This window comes from Thalassophryne amazonica, chromosome 3 (genome assembly GCF_902500255.1).
Source record: "Thalassophryne amazonica chromosome 3, fThaAma1.1, whole genome shotgun sequence".
NCBI lineage: Eukaryota > Metazoa > Chordata > Actinopteri > Batrachoidiformes > Batrachoididae > Thalassophryne > Thalassophryne amazonica.
The window spans coordinates 103,060,806-103,085,561 of NC_047105.1; the positions used below are offsets into that span (position 1 = coordinate 103,060,806).

Here is a 24,756-nt window from a genome sequence, read left to right on the forward strand (position 1 = left end):
TCTGCCTGTCGATCGCGGCTTGAAGCGCGGCGCAGTGCGCCATTGTGGGCCATCCTTAAAGCGGTAGTAACACTTCTTAATCTCTGTGAAGCCCATAAAATTTTCACCGAAAGCCATGTGAATTTTCCGAATGGTTTGCAGCTGCCTGTCTCTAACAGTTTCTGAAAAAGTTCTGATGGAACAAAGCCCAAATCATTCCGCCATTTCCTCGTAATGAAAAAACGCCGAGAGGGGTGGACCAGTGCTCACTCAAAGCCTGCCCACAGGCGAATGACGCAACCGACAGGCGTGAAAAAACTCACGCATGCGCACGAAGGTTCAAGCTTGGCTGACGTAAAAACATATGAATCAAATCCATATATTTTTTGCATAAAATAAAAAGGTCGGATACTTTTCTCACAGACCTCGTTTTCTTCTTTCTTTATGATTTCTTCCACCTTGAGGAGATTCCCAGTTTCAGATGCACTGAAGGATCCCCACAGCATAATACTCTCACTGCCGTGGTTCGCTGTGTTCTTTGGGTTATACTCCTCTCCCTTCTTCCTCCAAACATAAGTGTAACCAAGCAGTTACACTTGCTTGCATGGTGAATATTAAGATACAGGACAACCAGGGACTGTTTGGGGCACAATTATTTCCCATTTACTGTATTTATTTCTATCTAAAAAACAAACAAACAGTAAACATAAATAAAACAGCTTAACAGACCCCAGGACCCTTGGATAAACACCACGTACATAACAAAACAAAACTCAATATTAAAGAACATTCGGAGTTGAACTCAGAACCAAACAAGTCCTTGAGGTGTGACAGAGGATGCACCACTTTCCCCTTCAATCAATCAATGAACAACTTTATTAATCCCACAAGGGGCAATTTAATTTGAGTAGTCTGTTAAAAAACACAATAACATAACAACATATAGCAACAATAACACTAATAAAATCAAATAAAAACAGACTTAAGGAGTTAAAATGAATAGCAAGAATAAATAAATAAGACCTATGGAGCATTTAAAAGTTGAATTGCCAAAGGGATAAACAACTAAAAGCTGGTTGGTTCTACACACTGGGGAAGCATAATGGCGTCCCGAAGGAAGCAGAGAAAACTCTCCTAAAAGAACATGACGTGACAATGACAACATGCTGCCTCCTCAATGTGGAGGAGATGATCCTTGAAGGAGTGACTGCAAATCAGCATATTGTCCAGGTATACCATGCATATGTGCCAAGGCAGGCCCCTCAGGACGAGTTCCATCATTTGCTAAAAGGTGACCGGAGAGTTCAACAGACCCATCGTCATGGCTCGCCACTGGTAGAGCCCCTGCCGGTCAAAAAGGTTGTCTTCTCATGGTCCTCCTCAGTTACTTCCACCTGCCACTGACCAGGAGATAAACCCAGGTCTACATATTGGCAGGCCAGTTCCTTATCCATAAAGCCACCTGCTTAATGTGGAATCAGAGCACTAAACAAATAAACAAACTTATAAACAAATAAATTCCAATAACAATAGAATACATATCAATAATGAAGGTACACGTCAACCGTCCACAAAAATACAGAATTAAAGAGCTGGTAATGCAGAAAAAATGTGCAATTTATACTCTGGTGCAACTTATATGTTTTTTTCCCTGCCAGGAGAATTTTTTTTTTTTTTTTTTTTTTTTGACAGATGCGACTGATATTCTGGAAAATACAGAATTGTTGTCCTTTGAGTAAAATTTAAAACACAGTCTTTCTCTGTTTTTCCAGAAAAGAAGTACAAATGATGCAACGGTAAGAAATAACATATTTCGATAACACTTTACTTGAAGATAACATCATAATCGTGACGTCACTGTCATAACTGTTACACGACACAGTCATGAATGTGTCATAAACATTATGTCAATGCCATAAATGTTTATGACTGCTGTCATTAGGTGTCATTCAGTTTTTGTAATGACAAGTTGACAAACGACTGAAGACCAAAAAGGCCAAAAACAACTTCTGGTTATGTCGCTTTGATTAATATCAAGTTGTCATAATCAAGACAACCCCAAAAATATCAACTTGACATAATGTTTAGGACACGTTCATGACTGTGTCATGTAAACACTTATGACAGTGTTATGTCTCTATTATGAGGATACCTTCAAGTAAAGTGTAACCCATATTTCTATCAATGCAGGATAATCATGATGCGACTGAATGTTTTGTTTTCACAGAGTGAGCCCAGGAAGCATCCACTTTGCTTAATATGCAATTTGTAACATAATGTCTTTTTTTACGTTGTAATGGTTTTTATTTGGCCTTGTTAATACCCCTGTCCCACTAGAGCATGAATAAGCATGAATGCCGTATGAATGGACATTCGAACAACATTTGTGCAATTCGAGCTGCATTCGAGCTGCACTCGAATACATCGAACAGCATTTGGGACATTCATACGGCCAGGTCACATGTACTCTACATTTGTGTTGCGCCCGTGTTGGAAAACATTCAAACAGCAGTCAAGTTGCAGTCGTACCGCATTCATACGATAGTCAGAATGCGGTACGACATTCGTGTTTTGAGAGGCTGCATGAATTGATTGAGCACGTCGAATCCTGTCCGAATGTCTCAACCGTCCTCCCACCACACTAGAGCACAAATGAGCATAAATGCCATACGAATGGACATTTGAAAGATATTTGTGCAATCCGAGCTGCATTCGAATTCCTCGTACAGTATTTGTGTGGTACTTAACAAAATCCACCAAATTCACACGGCCAGCACAAATGCAGAGAACATGCACATCACTGCCGTGCTACATTTGAACTGGGGAATATTCAAATGGCGGTCGAAGGGCAGTTGTTCTGTACTCATGCTGCATTTGAAGCATTCTGATTGTGTTTGAAGGAACCTTAAAATGGATAAGGCACACCAAATCCTGTCGGCTTGTTCTGATTGGGCCCCCGATGAGCTGGACCCCCTGTGCATCCTGTTTGGGGAGCGTAAAGGAAATATTGTAATGTGCAGAGTCTTTGGCATGCAATCATTATGTGCACTAGACATGAACATTGCAAATTCATTCTAATTCATTCTTGATGGCTGCACGAAATTAAAAGTGAAGCGGGGGAGTCGGGTTGGTTATGGTTAGGGTAGGGGGAAAGAGTAAGATTAAGTTATGATTAAGGTTAGGGTCGGGGTAGGAGTAGGGTTAGGATTAGTGAGTTAAAAAAAAACCCTGACATGAAAATTTGACTCATGTCGTCACAGGATCATGAAAAAAAACAAAACAAAAAAACGTGAGACTGGGCTGCACATATTGGGCATAGGTATTGCACCGCACAGAGCCTTTGACTCACCTTGGGGCAGGGCGCCGTGTAGCTGTATGCTCCTTTGATCCTGTACATGCCTTGTACAGTAAATGTGCATTAGCAGCAGCAATGTCCAGGATGTTGCAGAAGACACCTATAGGCCATCTCCATGTTCCTGTGCGCACTTTGTAAGCACGCAGTTTTGATCCAGCACATCAACACCACATTTCAAATGGTTGTAGTCTATTATTACATTTGGTTTTCACCGCAAATCTTCTTCAAGCTCCACGTTGTTATGCAGCGTGCTGAGAAGACACACATTTTTCTTCTTCTTAGCTGCATAAACTGTTAGCAGGGCACTGCCAGAAGTGCACACCTGTGTTGAAAACTACTCACATTCTCTGGTGTTTTTTACCTGCTCTGGAACTTCCCATAGAATTTTGTTTATTGTGCCAAGCAGAGTTGTGTTGCGTTGTAGAAGCCTGTTCGCCAGAGACAGCAATGTGAAAAAATTGTCCATAGTCACAGTTCTGCCTCTGTCCAAATAGGGTTCCATAAGCCTTGTCACAACATTGTCTGCAAGTGGCTCTCCTATGGCACGGCTGGGGTCTTTTCCTAAGTAAGGAATGGCATTGCACATGTACTTCATGTCCAAGTCTGCTGCAATCCAAAACTTTATTCCAAACGTGTCTGATTTAGATGTATTGTATTCCAGAAAAGGACATCGGACCTTTGTTGGAAATAACTGTTCATAAACTGTTATGTGTTACCCTGGGTTGTACAACAGCACACAGTTCTGAACAAAGTGCCCCAAATGTCTGAAATGGCAGCAAATTTGTCTGTCTGCATGCGTTCCAAATGGGTGTCCTTGATATCAAAGCGTAAATAGCACATCAACTCTTCATATCGGTCTTGGGACATTGTGGACATGATTTCCGGAATGCCGAAACATTTTGACCAGCAGTCACGCATGGCACTGGTTCTGCCAGTCGCTCCTCTGAAGAATAAAACAGCGATGAATGCCATCAGCTTGTAGACACTCTCCAGTCAGGGTTTGTTTTGCGGGCTTTGTGTACTGTGCAGTCTATGATGGTCCTCAGCATGCTGATGTCAATAGACAAAGGAAGCTTTGCAAGCGACTAGTCACTTTGTGTCTTGCAGTCTCTGTCGGTCCAGCATTGCTGACTGATGTCTGGGTTGTCTGCGTTGGCTGAACAGTGCTGAAGTCCTCAATTTGTTGCTGAACCCAAACAGTTCCATCTCTCGCTGTCTCACAAGGTCCTGCCTAAAGATAACATGAGATAAGATGAAACCTCTATTGCCCAAAAGGGAAGAATTGTTTTGCATTTAGGAGCATATATAAATAAAACCATAAACAGAAAGATGTGAACACAGACAATGCTGCAATATAAAAGCAAAATGTAAATACTTTGGAGTTTTCACTTGCGTCCTTGCTTTTCTGGGCCTTCTCTTCTCTTTTTTGGGATTTCTGTTCAGTGCACTTGCATTTCTTGGATGAAGAAGACTTTTCTCCAGTGTGCCTGCGTTTTTGGCACCGTGATTTGTCTTCAGCATGCTGTTTGCCTTTTCTGAATTGGGAAGACTTTCCTTTCACAGATGAAGGCTTCTCTTCATCGTCGTCCTCTGTAACAATTATTAGTCTTTTAGTCCGCTTATGTGCAAGTCTCGTGTGAAGAGGCTGTTTCAGCTGTGAATCCATTTGTGCTGGCATGTCCTCATCAGACGAGGAATCAGAGGGGATGAACTCTGATTCACCAACGAAGGAATCTTCATCACTACTCCCTGAGTCCACATCTGGGAGTGCTTGCAAAAGAGCTAAGGCTTCCAGAGGAGTGTAGTTCTTGCTTGACCGTCTTGCTGCCATTATGATGTTTGTCTTCTTGACTTGAAGATGTGTCTGCTTTTATAGTCAAAATGTCACACATACGCCCACATACATCAGGTAACCCTAACCCAACACAGCCTGTTTGTCTATGCAGATTGGGGACTGCATGCTGCATTAGCATATGTTTGGGCTAGTGAATGGCTCATTAATGAACCATTGTGCCACAATGATGGGCTCTTGGAGTAGAGAGGGGTACCCTTCCCTGTGCAAATTTGCGCAGGCTCGGGCTCTAAAGTGTTAAGTCAGCTAGGTAGGGAGGTGCCAGTCCATGAACAATTTTATAGGTTAAGCCGCGGTCCCACCGAATAATGAAGGATGAAGAAAGAGCCACGCACCCTTATTTTTTTGTTTCGTGAGCTATCGTGGTAGTATAGTGGCTCAGAGTGGCTCTTAGAGGCATTATCTTCAGTTAACGAGGCTCCTCTCTGAGTGTGCCGTTAATTTCAAGATGTTCAAAATTTAGCAACAACAGCGTGGCGCAGTTTGTGTTCGAGTTACTGCGATGGCTTAGAGGCATTTGCGTGGTGCTTACGAGTCTGCAAAAAGTCCATTATCCATGTGCCTGGCACCTTCGCAGGACCTGAGAGGCTATTTTTGGAACAGCTCTCCTCTCGCGCACACAATTGCACCTGCTCTGTGCGCTGGACTCTATATAAAATAATTATTTTGTTGCGGATTAATCATTTTCTGCCAAACCTTGGATGCTGAAAACACCTCTAATCACTTCTGGCATCACAGAGGACTGTTTCATCTGGACACTTTTTTCCCTCTCTTTCCTACTCCATGTGGAATGTATTTTGAACAGCTTAAGGTAATTATTTTTAATGTTTTTATAGCTTGATAAAGCAGTTCCTAGCTGTAAAAGTATGTCTGTATGTTGATGTCTGTTGTATGTAAAAGTATGTTGATTTAATATCTTGTTAATGGATCACATGCGCTCCGCTGTGTGTGCACACTGAGGCAGGACCTGAGAGGCTATTTTTGGAGTGGCTCTCTTCTTGCGCACACAATTCCACCTGCTATGTGCGCTGGACTCTATATAAAATAATTATTTTGTAGCGGATTAATCATTTTCTGTCAAACCTTGGATGCTGAAAACACCTCTAATCACTTCGGGAATTAATGGATCACATGAGCTCCGCTGTGTGTGCGCACTGATGCACTGAGGCAGTGACTCATCATCACGCTTCAAATGAGCATTTAGGCAGAATGCCAGCTCACAAAAGAGTGATATTTCAGTCAATATTGGACGAACACAAAGTTAAAATTTGGGTGACTGCGTGAAAGTGGATGTGTGTTTAAAGCCATGGAAGATAATAACTCCAGTGGAGCAGCTAAGAGCAGGAGCTGTGCGGCAACACAGGTGGAGAGCGTGCAAAAGACTGATTTTGAAGACATAACACAAAGTTAAAAGTTGTATCATGGTGACTTGTAAACTGCGGAAGAAATAAAGAAATATATATATACGAGGTCTGTGATAAAAAAGCGGTCCTTTTTATTTTTTTCAAAAAATAAATGGATTTGATTCATATGTTTTTACGTCAGACAAGCTTGAACCCTCGTGCGCATGCATGAGTTTTGTCATGCCTGTCGGTGACGTCATTCGCCTGTGGGCAGGCTTTGAGTGAGGTGTGGACTCCCCCTCCCGTCGGAATCTCTTTGTCTGAGAAGCTGCAGGGAGACGGCACGTGTTGCTTTATCAAAGAAATTCAGCTGGTTTTCGGTGTAAAGTTTAACGGCTGATGAGAGATTGTGGAGTTTCTTTCGCTTTAAGGACAGCCCACAAAGCGGATCGGCGTGGCGCGGTCGGAGGTGGCGTCCGTCTGGCTGTTTCGAGCTGAAAACATCCTAATTTAAAGCTCTGTTCACCCAGGACGTCGTCAGAGAACAGAGAAGTTTCAGAAGAGGCCGGCATGAGGAGTTTACGCGGACATTCCACTGTTAAAGGAGATTTTGTAATAAAAGAACGTGCGGACGAATTTGCTGAGTCGGGTCCGTGACGACGCCCCAAATCCGTTTGCGCCGCCACAGGAAAAACACCTCCGTGTTGAAAACCATTTGTAAAATTTAGGCGGCTTTTGATGGCTTTCAACAAGTGAGTATCTGAGAAATTGTTTAACAGCTGGGCATGTTCCAACTTGTCCGTTAAGGTTTAACGGAGGTGTTTTTCCTGTGGCGACCTCCCACGGTCGGGTCTGGCCTGACATGCGAATCTGCCCGCACGTTCTTTCATTACAAAATCTCCTTTTACAGTGGAATGTCTGGATAAACTCCTGATCCCGTATTCTTCTGAAAGTTCTCTGTTATCTCACGACGTCTTGGGTCCACAGAGCCTGAAATTAGGAAGTTTTCAGCTTGAAACAGGGAGACACCGCCGCCTCGGAGCGCAGATCACTGTCAGGCGCCGTGGGCCGTCCTTACGGCGACAGTAAAACTCCAAAATCTTTCATCAGCCGTTAAAATTTTCACCGAAAACCAGCTGAATTTATCGAATGGTGTCCACTCAGTTGTGCCTTACAGTTTTTGAAAAATTTTTTATCAAACAAAGCAGCAGTCTCTGAGCCATTCCTAAACAATGAAAAAATCGACGAGAGGGTGGGCCACTCCTCACTCAAAGACTGCCCACAGGCGAATGACGTAACCGACAGGCGTGAAAAAACATGCCCACAAGGGTTCAAGCATGTCTGATGTAATCACACGTGATTCAAATCCATATAGTTTTTGAAAAAATAATAAGGTCCGTTACTTTTCTCACAGACCTCGTATATATATATATATATATATTATATATATATATATATATATATATATATATATATATATATACGAGGTCTATTAGAAAAGTATAAAACTATAAAAAAAAGTATACAACTGCGGAACTGTGATGGAGTGTCTATTGTTGGACTGTGTTTAAAAAAAAAAGAAGGGACATCTTTAAATGCTGCTGTGAATCTGTGAAATGAAAACCTACACTTTGAAGGGACCAGGTGTGGGAGGGCTGGAGGTTTGGACCAAACTCATGCCTAAACGTGCGCCAACATGGCTTTATCATGGCGCTATCATGGCACTACGTGGCTTAGTGTGGCTGATGCGAGCCATTCGAGGCTGTAATGACAGGTCGGTTGTGGCTCACTAGAGGCTGCTACGCGGCACATGCGGGGTACAAAGAGGCACATAGTGGCACCTTCAGAACCTTAAAATATGATCTCACAGTGACAGGAAGCAAGTGAAGAGATGCCAAAATGGGTGTAATGTGGTCAAACTTTCTGCTTCGTGTCAAAAGTCTGGCAGCAGCATTTTGAACCAGTTGGAGACCCCTAATGCTGGACTGTGGTAAACCAGAAAACAGAACACTGCAGTAATCCAATTTGGAAGACACAAATGTATTCATCAGGGTCTCAGCATCAGCCATAGACAGGATGGGACAAATCTTTACTATATTTCGCAGGTGGAAGAAAGCAGTCCCCGTAATATTTGTAATGTGGAGGTCAAAGGACAACATAGGATCAAAAATTACCCTAAGGTTCCTCACTTTGTCAGTGTGATGTATGACACACAAGCCTAGGCTAAGCATTATCTGGTCAAATTAATGTTGATGTCTCACTGGAACAAGAACCATTGTCTCAGTCTTATCAGAGTTTAAAAGTAGGAAATTGCTAGACATCCAGCTTTTCACTGATGCAAGGCAATCTTCTAAGGATTTTATGTGGATGAGATTACCAGCTGAGTATCATCAGCATAGCAATGAATGGTAATCCCAAAATGCTGCAATATGTGCCCAAGGGGTGCTATATAAAGGGAGAAAAGCAGGGGGCTTAGACGGACCCCTGTGGAACCCCAAATTTCATGTAACTTAGGTTAGAGGTAGTGTTACTGTACAAAACACAGTGAGAACGACTGGCCAGTGAGAACCTCAAGCAGACCAGACTCAAAAGGGTGACTGATGTATTAATGTAAGGACATACCTTACCTCTTGTCTGTTATCCAGGACATTACAGGATCCCCTATACATGGGTTCACTGCATTGCACCATGACTGGTGACTATTACCAGTAATAATGGCTGTGGGTGTGCACGTTGATGATCAGATGTCCGTAATAATCCAATCACACATGCACTCCAGTGATGCAATGATCAGGGGACTTTGGTTTACATGTAATTGGTCCATGGGTTGGATGTTATTCAACACCCAGCAGTGTGACATGGCAGGTCTTCAAACAAGCGGACCACAGCGCTTGCCCTGCCACACCCTCCCCCCGCTTGCCTTCCACCCAGACCTCAGGTGTCATATACAGCAATGGGGACATGTACAGCATTCTGCATATTGAGGTTTCATGCTGTGTTTTTTTTATTCGTTGTCTTTTTAATTTTATTCAGTTTTTATTTTTTCATGTTACATGCTGTGTTGTGTCATTCGACCTGCACTCTGGTTACTTGACCTGGATTCGGAAGCTGCTGCACTCCGAATGTGCCTAAATCATTCGAGTCAGCTTCGAACCACATTCTGGGTATTCGAACGGCTTTCATACACGGCTGTACAAATGCCTGTCCCTTATGAATGCAGCTTGAATTCTGTTTGTTTTCCCATTTATGTGATTTGTATGCCATTCACGCTCTAGTGTGACGGGGCCCTAAAGGGAGGCACACTTTGTGCTGTACCAGGCTGCAAACACAAATCTCAGATTGAGAATTTTCTCAGGAGGATTTGTTGGTCTCTTTTCTGTCTCAGGTGGAGGTGTACAGCGTTACGGTGGACTGCACTGTCGCATCTCGTTTTGCTCACACTGTCATGACCTCCAAGGCTCTGAACAAAGCAAATGTCTCACAGGAAGTTTTCTTTGAAGTGGAGCTGCCCAAGACTGCCTTCATCACCAACTTCAGCATGTCAGCTGTCCCCGCTCCTCTCTGTCTTCACTCTCACTGCCCCTCATTCTGTCCAAAGTTACACAAATAATTTCTTTGTCAAACCAAACTTGCATCATGTCTTTGTCCATTTGTCTCTTTGGGTATTGCAGGGAAATTGAGGGACAGGTTTATACCGGGGAGGTGAAGGAGAAAGAGAAAGCCAAGAAACAGTATGAAAAAGCAGTTGCGTCGGGACAAACTGCAGGACTGGTCAAGTAAGATAGCCACAAGAAATCATGTGTGTGCCCTTCTTTCAGACATTTGATTGTCATGCTCCTCTGTCAGGGCTTCTGGAAGAAAGATGGAGAAGTTCTCTGTGTCAGTCAACATCGCAGCCAACAGTAACGTGACTTTCGTCCTGACCTATGAGGAGCTCCTTCAGAGGAATCTGGGCCAGTATGAGGTTTTCACCCGGGTTAAACCCAAACAGCTTGTCAAGGAGTTTCAGGTGACTCTGCAGTCATAATTTCTCCATCAGATGTCCTAAACTGTGCCTGTAGAGCACAAACCTCTGGCAACACTAGTTTCCAATTTGACAAAATTTTACCTTGGAAAAAATTTTCAACCTCAAAGTTCTGTTTGAAGTGGCTTTTCATCAGATAAATTAGATGTGATCAAATGTCAGGAGTATGCATTTAGTTCATGCACTTGAATCAATATTTTTTTTTTTTTTGTGGTGTCAAGTTCTTATGAAAAATTCTAATGAAGTTCTTATGAAAAATTCTAATGAAGTTCTTATGAAAAATTCTTCATATATTGTTCTTATGAACAATATATGAAACATTGTGGGCTCCAGGCTGTTCACAAAAACAACAACAACAAAAAAACAAACAAACAAAAAAAAAAAAACAAACAGGGGCAAAAACATAACCTTCTGCAACTTTGTTGCTGATGGTCACTCAAAAAACTGACTCATTGCATTGGATTTCCATCTAATAAGTATATGTAGTCTCAACTAAATTAAATTAAAATATCTTGCATTGATGTGCTTTATTTGAGTTGGGGCTACATATATATACTAGATGGAAATCCTGCTCATAATTGAATTGAGTTCATCCAATGAGTCTTTATTTTTAGTGTAGTACGTAAATTAGTACGTTATAGAGCACACTTTGTGTGTACACACTTCATGAGTTAAAAGTCAAAAAGTCTGTTTTTTAATTAAACAATGTGTGTATGGGATTTCATAAATATAAAATTCTGGAGCACCGCACTTATAGAGTGCAAACCTCCACCAACACTAGTTTCCAATTTCAAAAAATTTTACCTTTGACAAAAATTTCCAAGGTCACTGTCCTTTTCGATGTGGCTTTTCATACGCGAAACTAGATCAAATGTCAGTATAATGTATTTAGTTCATGCACTTGAATCAGTGTTTTTTTTTTGTGTGTGTGGTGTTGTCAGGTTTCTGAATTCTTTTTCAGATAATTTTCAAAAAACATGGGTTATCTTTGCTATGCAGAATTTGTTATTGTTTTTTTCTGACTAATAACTGGAAGATAGACAAACAGTAATAAAATTAGAACCTCTATTCAATTTTGGTGGTGTAAGTAAATCCATAACAGAAAAATGAGGGTGATGAGGGTTTTGACTGAGATATAATGCAAAATGTACACCAAATGGGCTTTTCAATATTAAATTCAAATGTCCACAAAATCTACCATTCGCATCAGATCTGAATCAAACTTTGTCAGGCGATAGTGAGTGCCAGTCTGCACCTCACGTTCAAATATGAGAGTGACTGGGGCATATTTGATTAAGATATAATGTAAAATATATATTAAATGGGGTTTTGGATGTTAAATTTAAATGGCCACAAAATTTGTAATGTGTATCAGATCTGGTGTCGCCGACAGCACGGTTCTCCCTGAAAACTGTGCATGCATCATTTCGGAGCATCAGCAGAGTCATTTCTGAGTGTCAGCAGTAATTAATCGATTATCAACTTGTTTCTGCTTCAAACTGCACTCCAGTCATCATCTATCTCAGCGACAGATATCTGAACCTTTTGTACAACAATCATTTCAACATAAATTCAGCATTATTTCATAATAAAAGATTGGACGAGCGATCAGAGCGTCACAGCGGCATGTCTGAGTTTGAAGTGCTGCTGTGCCTACATCATTTCGGAGCATCAGTAGCGACTCACCAATTATTGCCTTGTATCTGCTTAAAACTGACTTTAGAATGATTTAAGAGGTTTTAATTTGGTTGGTTTGATGGTTAATAATCACATTATTCCCTTTGATCGCTTTGGGTGTAGAGAGTCAGACTCAGAGTCAGTCTCAGACGCATGCGCAGTGACGGCACAGTGAAGGCAGGGTGGACCTATTTTTAGAGGGGACCGTTCGGCCATCATCACCGGATCAAACTTTGTCAGTCGATAAAGGATACCATCCTACATAAGGGTCTCAAATATCAAATAAATTTGAGTTATTAATTTTTAAAATGTTCATTCAATGTTAAAGATACAGATTTTTCCAATTTTCCAAGCTATTTCCTGACTTTGACCTATGATCTTGAAAATTCAATCAGTTCTTCCCTACAGGATATGAATCTTCAGTTAAAAAAAAAATTATAATGATATATGAAAAATTGTGGGCTCCAGGCTGTTAACAAACAAACAAACCAACAAACAAACAGGGGTGAAAACATAACCTTCTTGAACTTCACTGGCGGAGGTAATAAGTGGTTTACCTTCACATCATGTCAGTGTGTTTTCCTGTGTGGACACAGATTGTGGCAAATATCTACGAGCCCCAAGGCATTGAATTTGTTGATGCCCAAGCAACCTTCCTCTCCAATGAACTGCTCCCCCTGGTGGAGAAAACCGTCACCCACAATAAGGTACATTGTACTGTAAACTGTCAGTTATTAAGCCTTCAGAATGAGTTTTGCTGACTTTATTCATTCATGTTTAATTAAAGAAACCATTCCAAGCAGGCAAAGACATTTTCCTCTGTCTGTCCACTTCCTGTTGGCAGGCACATATCTCTTTCTCACCGACTCTGGACCAGCAGAGGAAATGTCCAGGTTGTGATGGCACACTGATTGATGGGGATTTTGTCATCAAGTATGATGTGAAGCGAGCTAAAACTCTGGGGGACATTCAGGTGAGGTGCTAATAAATCTGGTACTTCAATGTCACATTGTCTTTTGGGAGGTTCCTTATTGCAATCAGGCTTCATGTGCAACCATAAACGTGCAGAATGGTTTAAAGGGGTCCTATTATGTGGTACAGGTCACCAGTTGAAAAGAAAAAAAAAAAACAAGCTCCCCATTTTTAAGGTGTCAAAAAAGTGACCTCTTTCTGACCCTGTGGCTTAAAATAGGAAACAGCTGCTACTGAACAGCAGACCTTCAGAACTTCTCTAACACAGACTTGCCGTACACCAGAACCAGAACCCCTGAGCAGTGAGCAGATGATGTGGTTTAAAGAAAGGAATACAGTAAAACTTCCATATAATGGATTCAGATGGACCAGCGAATTTTGTCCATTATAATTGAAATCTGCTGTGTATAAAATGGACAAAATCCGTTTTATGTATAAAAAGGACAAAATCTGTTATTATCAGGTCTGGGTGATAGTTCAGGCTGGACACAAATGCAGGACTCTGACAACTGGCTCTGTATGTAAAAACAGTTTACTGAAACAGTAAACGGGGTCCAGTACACAGAAAAGCAGTCCAACAGGAATAACAAAACTAGGAACATCAGGCAAAGGAGTGGCCGAGGAAACAAGCAGGTGGTCAAAAAACACATGAAGCAGGCTGAACAAGAGAACAAGATACAGAGCTGGAGAAAAGGCACTAGGCGCATCAATCTGGCGAGGGAGTAAAGCAAAATGAGAAGCTTAAATACACCCAGGTGATGAGGTGCAGATTGAGAGCAGGTGTGCATGGAATACACCGGAATGAGGGTGTGGCCAGAGAGAGGGAGACACCCACCACAAAGAGCCAGCAGAGACAGACAAGAGAAAAAGTGACAGATAGACCCAAAGAGGAAAAACTCCAACAAGAGAATAAACAAAACAGAAAATAACTGAAAAAACACAAAGCCACGAAATAAAAGCAGACAAAACTCAATTCTTGACAGTTATATGTATGTAATGGGTTACGTAGTTACAGTTCGGAGGTGCCGAATGATCTACTGGGAATTCCTACCACCAATTAGGCATATGTATTTCCTTGATTAAAAGCCTGACCTTGAATTGGAGCCTGCCTCATTTAATGACTGAGTCAAAATGTCTGAAAAAAATAAATGCCTACCTTAAATAAGTGGCAGGCATTATGTGCATTAAAAAAGATTACATTTGGTCGAGTCACTTTTTTTCTAAGTACCTTGTGGAGTGGTACCTTAAAATCATAAGGCCTGATTTAGGCTTCTACAACTCTGTAACTCTTTGGCCATGCAATGATGTAAGCATGTGTGTGTGTGACCTTTTTAAAGTTCTCTGTTGCGTCTTTATGCAATTTACCACAGAAACAGCAGTGTTTTCTGGATTAATTTGTCCCTCAATAAGCTTTACTTCTTTATACAATCATCATGTTGCGAATGGGCATGCCCAGACTGCTCTGTCCAGTACATGTGAGGGTTTTTTTTAAAGGAAATACATTGTGATTGGGGGGGGGGGGGTTTGTCTGATGTGAGCAAAAGTCCGTTATACAAAATCCATTGCATATGGTTTTTATTACATGGAAAGACATACAAAAACATTCTGACTTTTGCTTTTGTTCCGTGAGTGCGAGTATCCGATTTATACAATGACGGTTTAGGTGTTTTTCTGTACATTTATGAAGCAGACTAATAAAAGAGTACATCAGCCAGTCAGCATGGACGACCACAGGTGGTGGTAGCAAGAGCCCTGCAGGCGGAAGCAGCAGCATTTAACGCAGTGGTGTTTAAAGAGATTCCAAAAAAAAAAAAAAAAAACCTAACAGGGTGCAGTTTCCCTTTGCAACCACTGTCTCCAGCAGGTGATTTCACTGCCAAACACATCCTGTCTGCTCAAAGTGATGTTCATCAGTTTCATCATCACGCAGTATGTTTCAGACTTCATATGACATATAATATTAATTGTTAAGGCTCACAGGGGATTGAAACCTGTCCTAGTACTTATACTGTATATGTGTATGCATTTTGTTGTTGTGCAACATGGCTCCTTTGATGACAAAGTCAGAGGGTTAAGCCGGTGAACAAGGATGATTTTATGACTGACATTTTTGCATCTTCTTGCTCTCATGTATAATTACATTTTTTTTCTCTTCAGATTGTGAATGGATATTTTGTACACTTCTTTGCTCCGTCTGACTTACCCAGAATCCCAAAGAATGTGGTGTTCGTCATAGACAGGAGTGGCTCAATGAGTGGAACAAAGATGCGTCAGGTGAAACTCTGTCCAAAGCTTCAAAACTAACATGGTTCTGTTATACTGATATCAAAACAAACATAACAGAGATGAAACTATTGTGTTCTTTGTTTGTTTTACATGTGACAGCCTCTCATATTAATTTACTATTGCATTGTTCAAATCCCAGCCTGACCGGAAAATCACTAAGGGCCCTTGGGCAAGGTCTTTAATCCCCTAGTTGCTCTCGGTGTGTAGTGAGTACCTTGTATGGCAGCACCTTCACATCGGTGTGAATGTGAGGCATTATTGTAAAGCACTTTGAGTGTCTGATGCAGATGGAAAAGCATTATATAAATGCAGTCCATTTACCCTTATTATAATAATTATTATTATTATTAGTAGTAGTTGCAGTGAAGGTGGGTGAGGTGAAGGTGAAGGTGGGTGTCCTAACTGGGAGAGAGGCTAGCAGCCTCCAATGACACCCAGGCCCGTTGCAACAAGGCAAGAAACCAATGAATTGCTTGGGGCCCTGACCTGGTTTGGGCTCCAAGACAATGACAGGTTATGATTTTTATGCAAAGACAAACTGTGAGCGCCACTTTAAATTCTGTGACAGTCAATGCAGGAAACTGCAACAGCACTGTTATCAGAATCCCCCTCAAGGGGACCCTTCCCACCATGTGATGTAACTCAACTTGACAGGTGTGGTGAGTGCAGTTGCGCAGTGGAGCTCATCTCGACAGGTACTTACATATGGGACTTGGGACACTGGCAAAATCCAAGTCTTCAGCAATCATGAAGCAGAGTTATTTGTCAGGATACCAGAAGAGAAAGAAGAGAAAGGAATAGTAAGAAAAAAAAAACCAGGACAGTGGTAAGTGATAATTGGACAAATTCATAGGTGCAAAACCTCTGCTTGTATATGGATTTCCGTCAAAATTTGTGTTGTGTCCATGTTTCATTTATATCGTCATATAAAACAGCTAACGTATATATATATATATATATATATATATACAGTGGTGGGCACAGCTAACCAAAACGTTAGCTTCAATAACCATTAATCCGATAACTGAAAAGTTGTCTTTTATGACGCTAAACCGATAAACTGCTAAAAAAAAAAATGTATCTTTACTACAGATAACCAATAACTTGTAGTATTGATTGGATGCGGCCACAACAGATTACACTGTTGGCTTCTGATAAACCAGTTTCACTTTTACTTTTCGCTGCTAGGTAAATTCAAGGATCACAAACACATACGTAAGAACACACGAAAAATGAATGAATAAAAAAATAAAACCCCAAACATTGTCATCATCTTTCAAAAGCAGAAAAACACAGTATGAGAAGTCACAGTTTATCTCAGTATTAGATACACCGTCATTTACGAACTAAAAAGCTGCTGCTTTTTTCACATACTTTGAACCCTGTGGCTTAAACAACCGAAATACATCCATTAATGCATTGATTGGAAGAGTAAAAGACATGTAAATTCTTACCTGTTAGTTTCAGTAGGATTCATCTGAATAAATAAAAAGCGTCCTTTTAAAAAAAAAAAATCCAAAACAGTGTCTTAGCGGTGACGAAAAGTCCCTCTGTACACAGCTGCGCCGTGAGAGCTGCTCTCCCCCACCGAGTCTTGGCGATTATATTATACCGTGAGCCACAAAGAAACAAAATAAAATAATGCTAAATTAGTCCGTTTTGTTTTTGTGTTGAGTGGACGACTCCCTGTAATGTCCAAAGTGAACCTGAACTACACTACCCACAATGCTCCCTGCGTCGACTGGCCAATCATGTTTTGTGCTGAATGATGATGTCATCAGCGAGCGACAGGCAGCCAGTCTGCTACAAACACAACAGATGGACTAAAATGTTTGATTTTAGGGTTTACAAACGTTTTCGCCCGTTAAACTTTGCTCATTTTACCAGCAAAAAAAGTTATCAGACTGAAAGTTATCAGAACTAAATTTATTGGAACATAATTGGTCCGATGGTGGTTTTCAAAACTTATTTGAAAAGCTAATCCGCTAGCAAAAACATTAGCTTCGATAATTAGCTGTTATTGGGTTAGCTGAACTGTGCCCACCATTGTGTATATCTATATAAATATATCTATATCTATATAGATATAGATATATAGATATAGATATATAGCAAGATAGATAGATAGTATATATCTATATAGATATATAGATATAGATCTATTGATGTACATCTCCAACCCCAATTCCAATGAAGTTGGGACGTTGTGTAAAATGTAAATAAAAACAGAATACAATGATTTGAAAATCCTCTTCAACCTATATTCAACTAAATACACCACAAGACAAGATACTTAATGTTCAAACTGATCAACTTTATTGTTTTTGTGCAAATATTTGCTCATTTTGAAATGGATGCCTGCAACACCTTTCAAAAACGTTGGGACAGTGGTATGTTTAGCACTGTGTTACATCACCTTTCCTTCTAACAACACTCAATAAGCTTTTGGGAACTGAGGACACTAATTGTTGAAGCTTTGTAGGTGGAATTCTTTCCCATTTTTGCTTGATGTACGACTTCAGTTGTTTAACAGTCCGGGGTGTCCGTTGTTGTATTATGCGCTTCATAATGCTCCACACATTTTCAGTGGGCGACAGGTCTGGACTGCGGGCAGGCCAGCCTAGTACCCGCACTGTTCTACTATGAAGCCACGCTGTTGTAACACATGCAGAATGTGGCTTGGCATTGTCTTGCTGAAATAAGCAGGGACGTCCCTGAAAAAGACGTTGTTTGGATGGCAGCATGTGTTGCTCCAAAACCTGGATGTACCTTTCAGCATTGATGGTGCCATCACAGATGTGTAAGTTGCCCATGCCATGGGCACTAACACACCCCCATACCATCACAGATGCTGGCTTTTGAACTTTGCTCTAATAACAGTCTGGATGGTCTTTTTCCTCTTTTGTCTGGTGGACACAACGTCCATGATTTCCAAAAACCAATTTGAAATGTGGACTCATCAGACCACAGCACACTTTTCCTCTTTGCGTCTGTCCATTTCAAATGAGCTTGGGCCCAGAGAAGGCAGCGGAGTTTCTGGATTTTGCTGATGTATGGCTTTCGCTTTGCATGTTAGAGTTTTAACTTGCACTTGCAGATGTAGCAACGAACTATGTTAACTGACTATGTTTTTTTGAAGTGTTCCTGAGCCCACATGGTAAGATCCTTTACACAATGATGTCGGTTTTTAATGCAGTGCCACCTGAGGGATCGAAGGTCACAGGCATTCAGTGTTGGTTTTCGCCCTTGCCATTTACGTGTAGAAGGTTTTCGAGATTCTCTGAATCTTCTGATTATATTATGGACTGTAGATGATGGAATCCCTAAATTCCTTGCAATTGAATGTTGAGAAACATTGTTGTTAAACTATTAACTGTAGTTGCTCACAAAGTGGTGATCCTTGCCCTATCTTTGCTTGTGAATGGCTGAGCCTTTCGGGATGCTCCTTTTATACCCAATCATGACACTCACAATTAGTGTCCTTAGTTCCCAAATGCTTACTGAGTGTTGTTAGAAGGAAAGGTGATGTAACACAATGGCAAACACACCACTGTCCCAGCTTTTTTGGAACGTGTTGCAGGCATGCATTTCAAAATGAGCAAATATTTGCACAAAAACAATAAAGTTTATCAGTTTGAACATTAAATATCTTGTCTTTGTGGTGTATTCAATTGAATATAAGTTGAAGAGGATTTGCAAATCATTGTATTCTGTTTTTATATACATTTCACACAACGTCCCAACTTCATTGGAATTGGGGTTGTACAAACACAATACTTCACTAACTTCAAGTTAACAACTTATACCTGTTCACATTTAAATACTACTTTTGTTAATAACTTATTTTTAATAACCTTTTTAAAGTATGTTTGTTGTAGTTACTGTGCACATTTTTGAAGCATTTTGGATTTTGTAGTTACTACACAATTTGTACTCTCTTTATATGCTGGTTATTATGGGATGGTGGTGGGGTTTTTGCAAATGTTCAAATGCACCGCCAAAGAAATATTTTATTGATATAAAGTGTGACCTTAAACGGTGAGTCTATGCTGTAGGTTGTGCAGGCTTTGGACAGACGGGGTGGGCTGGTGAATTGTAGGGGGGCCTCCAAGACCATTTTGCTTGGGGCCCCCAAATGCCTTGAAATGGCCCTAGTGACACTTTAGTGACAGCCTGTGGCACCACATTATTTTTTGTTTTTCATTCTTTTCATGTAATCTCTTCCCCCAATGGAGATATGATTTTGCCCATCTTTAGATCAAAAAGAACAAAAGCGCTGCCTGAACCTAAAATATTTGACAGCAAGTCTTTCAATTGCTGACATTTTGCCACAATCTACATGCTGCCGATGTGGCGTCACTGTGGTGCCACAAGCTGTGATTGAGGCAATTTTGCACTGTCACTGGTTGCCACTGAGATGCTAAATTGATGCCACTGCAGGGTCACAGAAAGCCACTAAGGTGCTACAGGCTGCCACTGAGCTGCTACTTTGGTGCTACTGTGGTGCCACAGGCTGCCACTTTGGTTCCACTACCTGCCAGTGCCACTCAAACGATCCCTGCCTTACTACTTCAACACTGTTCATCGTTTTCTGAAGTAACTGGTTAGTTTAGACTGTAGTAGTGTTTGGAATTGGAGATCAGTTTCAGAAACAATAATATAAATGTCCACTAGATGTCAGGATTGTGGTGTTTCAATCATTTTAAACAGCCATTTTTTTTGACACCCACCTTTCATTTTTCTTCTTGGGTGTACAATAACAGTGACACATTTTATGAAATAAATGCTTTATTTAGATTTTCAAGCATTTTCTCCAGTAAATGGTACTTTTTTGAAAAACACTCAAGCAGACATCGCGCTGTATTCTATCATGTTTTCATCCGCTATTCTGGGAGAGGGATTACCATGATTTTGTGACCCACTACTGTATTGACAGCAACACCAAGATCCACAGTTCAAGTCAGATATATTTATGGAATTAAACCTGCAACCTGGGTTGGAAATCCTCAAAGTGCAAAGCAGAGAGAAATTATCTTCCACAAGTGAGATGGTATTTAAGTGTAGATAGAAGGAACTCAGCTCTTTGGGCTGCAGAATTGGTTTACGTAACAATTACTGAGATTTTTCCAAACTATTCTCAGCCTCACTGTCTGAAGAAAGTATCAATAAATTGTATTTTGCAATAAAAAGAGTAACAATAAAAGCTTATGTTACTTATGTAAAAATTGGAATTGATCAAAAATGTTATTAATAAATATACATATATCCCGACATTTTTTAAGATGGTTACTCCAGCCTATGTACATGTCCAGAAAATGTTGTACTCTGCCTTTCTTGGCATTTCTTGGCAGGTGATGTCAGTCCGAGCAAACGCAGAAACAGCACAATAGCCTGAATGTTGCAACATCAGAACATGAAACTACTGACCATTCATATGACAGTGATGGCTCAGCATTCATTCAGATCCATGGACCTGTGAGCAGATGCCTGGAAAAAAGTTGGGAATATATTTTCAGGGGCTTCAGGACTTTCTGCAATCTCAGGAATGAGCACGAGCGTTGTGCATGCCACCCGGTTCAGTACTGCATACAGAGAGGAGACAGACATGTGACAGTCTGTTGGATCCTGAGTCTGCTCTCTGTTTTAATCGCGTTATATAACTGCTACTGTGAATATTTTATCTGACTGTGTGTATGTGTATCTGAAACTCCGCCTGATGCTGTTTTTGCAAACTAACTGAAAATGCAGCTGTATTAACATGTTCAAGGTTCATTTTTTTTGTCATTTGCATGTTTCACATGCAAACAAAATTTGTCCCCTGGACCAGTGGTATTATGTTCTAAATAAATAGATAATACTAAAATCAATACGAAATAATTTCTGAACTAAATAAATATGAATGATAAAATATGGAAAATAAATAAATAAATATAAATAATTAAATATTACAAATATATAATCCACATAAAATTGAGTGCAACAATCGAAAAAGCAGCAAGTCATAAAAAGGCTGCACAGTGGGAAAAAGCAGTGTAAACTGCAGAGGTCAATAGGTCCTGGAGTTGGTCAGTCAGTTTGATGATTTACCCTGCATATGTCGATGTATTAAAAATACGCCTAATATGTTGTTGCACATCTAATAAGGTATGGCTACGTGTTGTTTTAGTTAAGAGCATGTTGAACCACGCTGGTATACATCATAGCATGGTGAGTTTGTGGAAACATTTTGGGCATGCACAATATTTTCGACACATGCCAGCGTATGGCTGATAACCAACACTTTTATTTTTTTTTATACTATATGGATTTGAATGACGTGCGATTACACCAATCATGCTTGAACCCTCGTGCGCATGCGTGAGTTTTTTCACGCGTGTCGGTGACGTCATTTCCCTGTGGGCAGGCCTTGAGTGAGATGTGGTCCCGCCCTCTCGGCTGAATTCCTTTGTTTCACACGCTGCTCGAGACGGCGCGCGTTGCTTTATCAAAATTTTTTCTGGACCTGTGAGGAATATCCGAGTGGACACTATTCGAAAAATTAAGCTGGTTTTCGGTGAAAAGTTTAACGGCTGATGAGAGATTATGGGGTGTTTCTGTCACTGTAAGGACTTCCCACGGAGCGGGACGTTGCGCAGCGCTTCCAGGCGCCGTCGTCGGCCTGTTTCGAGCTGAAAACATCCTAATTTAAGGCTTAATTCACCCAGGACGTCGTGAGAGAACAGAGAAGATTCAGAAGAGGCCGGCATGAGGACTTTATGCGGACATTCCACTGTTTAAGGACATTTTGTAATGAAAGACGTGCGTGCAAATTCGCCGAGTCGTTTCCGTGATGACTCGGCGAATCTGTGTGCGCCGCGACAGGAAAAACACCTCCGTGTTGAAAACCATTTGTAAAATTCAGGCGGCTTTTGATGGCTTTCAACAAGTGAGTAACTGAGAAATTGTTAACAGCTTGGGCATGTTCCAACTTGTCCGTTAAGGTTTCCAATGGAGGTGTTTTTCCTGTCGCGACCCCCCGCGGTCGGGTCCGGCCCGACATGCGACTCTGCCCGCACGTTCTTTCATTACAAAATGTCCGTTAACAATGGAATGTCTGAATAAACTCCTCATGCCGACTTCTTCTGAAAGTTCTCTGTTCTCTGATGACTTCCTGGGTCAACAGAGCCTGAAATGTGGAAGTTTTCAACTTGAAACGGTGAGACGCTGCCGCCTCGAAGCGTAGCTCGCCGTCAGGCGCCGTGGGCCGTCCTTAAAGCGACACTTACACACCAAAATCTCTCATCAGCCGTTAAAATTTTTACCGAAAACCAGCTGAATTTATCGAATGGTGTCCACTCAGTTGTGCCTTATAGCTTTTGAAAAATTTTTGATCAAACAAAGCAGCAGTCTCTGAGCCATTCCTAAACAATGAAAAATCGACGAGAGGGTGGGCGACTCCTCACTCAAAGACTGCCCACAGGCGAATGACGTAACCAACAGGCATGAAAAAACTCTTGCATGCCCACGAGGGTTCAAGCATGTCTGATGTAATCACACGTGATTCAAATCCATATGGTTTTTGAAAAAAATAATAAGGTCGGATCCTTTTCTAATAGACCTCGTACATCGAGCTAATGTCTAGTATGCCGAAAACCTATGTATAATTTCCTTTGACCCTACGTGTAACATCTCCAACGCATACTAACTTGTCAATGTATTTGACATGTTCTGGACAACCACAGTACATACAGATTGTGTCAGCTACCTAATAATGGTGTATTGTGCGTTTTCATATCCAGAGGAATGGGTACCAAAATAATCAAACTGTACCGTACCATTTCTTTGGCACCCTTTGTCTGGGTACGGAAAATTATGGACTGGTTACAAAAGGGAGGCGTGAACCTGCCCCTGTCCATTAACTGGCTCAACAAGTGAAAGCTGCAGTCATGCAAATAGTTCAGACTCTTTTAAATATTAAAGCCACTCACACACTGAGTAAATATAAAGTCTTAACCTGTTTATGTCCAGATTTTATTTATTTTTTATAAATGGAAAAAGTTGCCTTTGAGATTTTTTATTGTGAGTAGAAAATGACAGTGATACACTTTGGCAACAATTGTTGCCAGTGGGGCAAAACGGGTTATTCCTACCTGTTCTGTCATTTCACTCTTTATTTTGGAAAACGATGTGTGAAAATACTTTAGCTCCCTGTCATGACTGAAGAAACATAGTGTTATTTAAAACTCCCTCTGTGTTTGTCTGCTCCCGGTGCGTTGTCAGTCTGAATCAGAGAACACCGGCACTTTGTCCCACCACAAGAAAATTAACTTGTTTTAAAAGCTGATAGAGTGACACCACCAGCAAGTACTAACGAGTACCTTCTTTTCAGTAGTCTCTGTTGTTGTTTGTTTTGATTGCTTTATGCTGACAGACTGTTCACAGAAGTGCACAAACTAATACAGATATACAGTATTACCACATGACATCCAGTAGCATAAATCTGAGTTGTTATACGTTCTGTCCTTTAACTTTGTGATATGCAATGTGTCCAAGTATGCAGATTTTGACCTTTGACCACAAATCTGTTTTCAGACCAGGGAGGCAATGTTGGCCATCCTTAAAGATCTCCATGAGGACGACCACTTTGCCCTCATTCAGTTTGATCATAACATCAATGTCTGGAAGCAATCTCTTATGAAAGCATCAAAGGACAATGTGGTTGAGGCCTTGGCATATGTCAGAAACATAAGGGACAATGGAGGTTAGAAAAAAAATGTATTCATGTATTCACATTAATGCTCAACATTTTTTAGAGGTGACTGTAACAAATCTAGACTCGTGCTGTGTATATTTTGCAATCTGTACCTCTCCTCTCAGCTACTGATATCAACGGTGCCGTGTTGAGAGGTGTGGAAATGCTCATAAAAGACAGGAAGGAGAAGAAGATCCCAGAGAGAAGCAGTGATATGATTATTTTACTCACTGATGGAATGCCAAACTCTGGTGAGTTTGTAGTTTATATTTCACACCACTTATGGACGGCAGCCAACAGGGGTCAAAACAGTAAATACAGGGTCTTCAACTTCACTCCTTGAGGGCCGTGGGCCTGCAACGTTTAGATGTGTCTCTGCTTCAACAGATCTAAGTCAGTTAATGAGGTCATTAGCAGCAATCTGGAGAAGTTGACTTCATACTGAGGAGGCAATTCAGCCATTTGATTCAGGTATGTTGGACCATGGACACATCTAAAAGTTGCAGGACACTGGCCCTCAACTACTCTCTCTCTCTC

The 24,756-nt window shown here is 41.0% G+C and overlaps 1 protein-coding gene across 1 annotated transcript in view; it reads left to right on the forward strand.

The window, feature by feature from the left end:
* Positions 1 to 24,756, forward strand: part of LOC117507346 (inter-alpha-trypsin inhibitor heavy chain H3-like) — a 101,314-nt gene that overhangs the window by 1,861 nt on the left and 74,697 nt on the right. Inside the window, exons 3-11 of the mRNA XM_034167192.1 lie at positions 1,752 to 1,775; positions 9,915 to 10,069; positions 10,201 to 10,305; positions 10,376 to 10,538; positions 12,827 to 12,937; positions 13,075 to 13,203; positions 15,360 to 15,476; positions 24,060 to 24,228; positions 24,345 to 24,470. Coding sequence (XP_034023083.1) covers positions 1,752 to 1,775; positions 9,915 to 10,069; positions 10,201 to 10,305; positions 10,376 to 10,538; positions 12,827 to 12,937; positions 13,075 to 13,203; positions 15,360 to 15,476; positions 24,060 to 24,228; positions 24,345 to 24,470 — 1,099 coding nt within the window. The remainder of the gene's footprint in view (positions 1 to 1,751; positions 1,776 to 9,914; positions 10,070 to 10,200; positions 10,306 to 10,375; positions 10,539 to 12,826; positions 12,938 to 13,074; positions 13,204 to 15,359; positions 15,477 to 24,059; positions 24,229 to 24,344; positions 24,471 to 24,756) is intronic.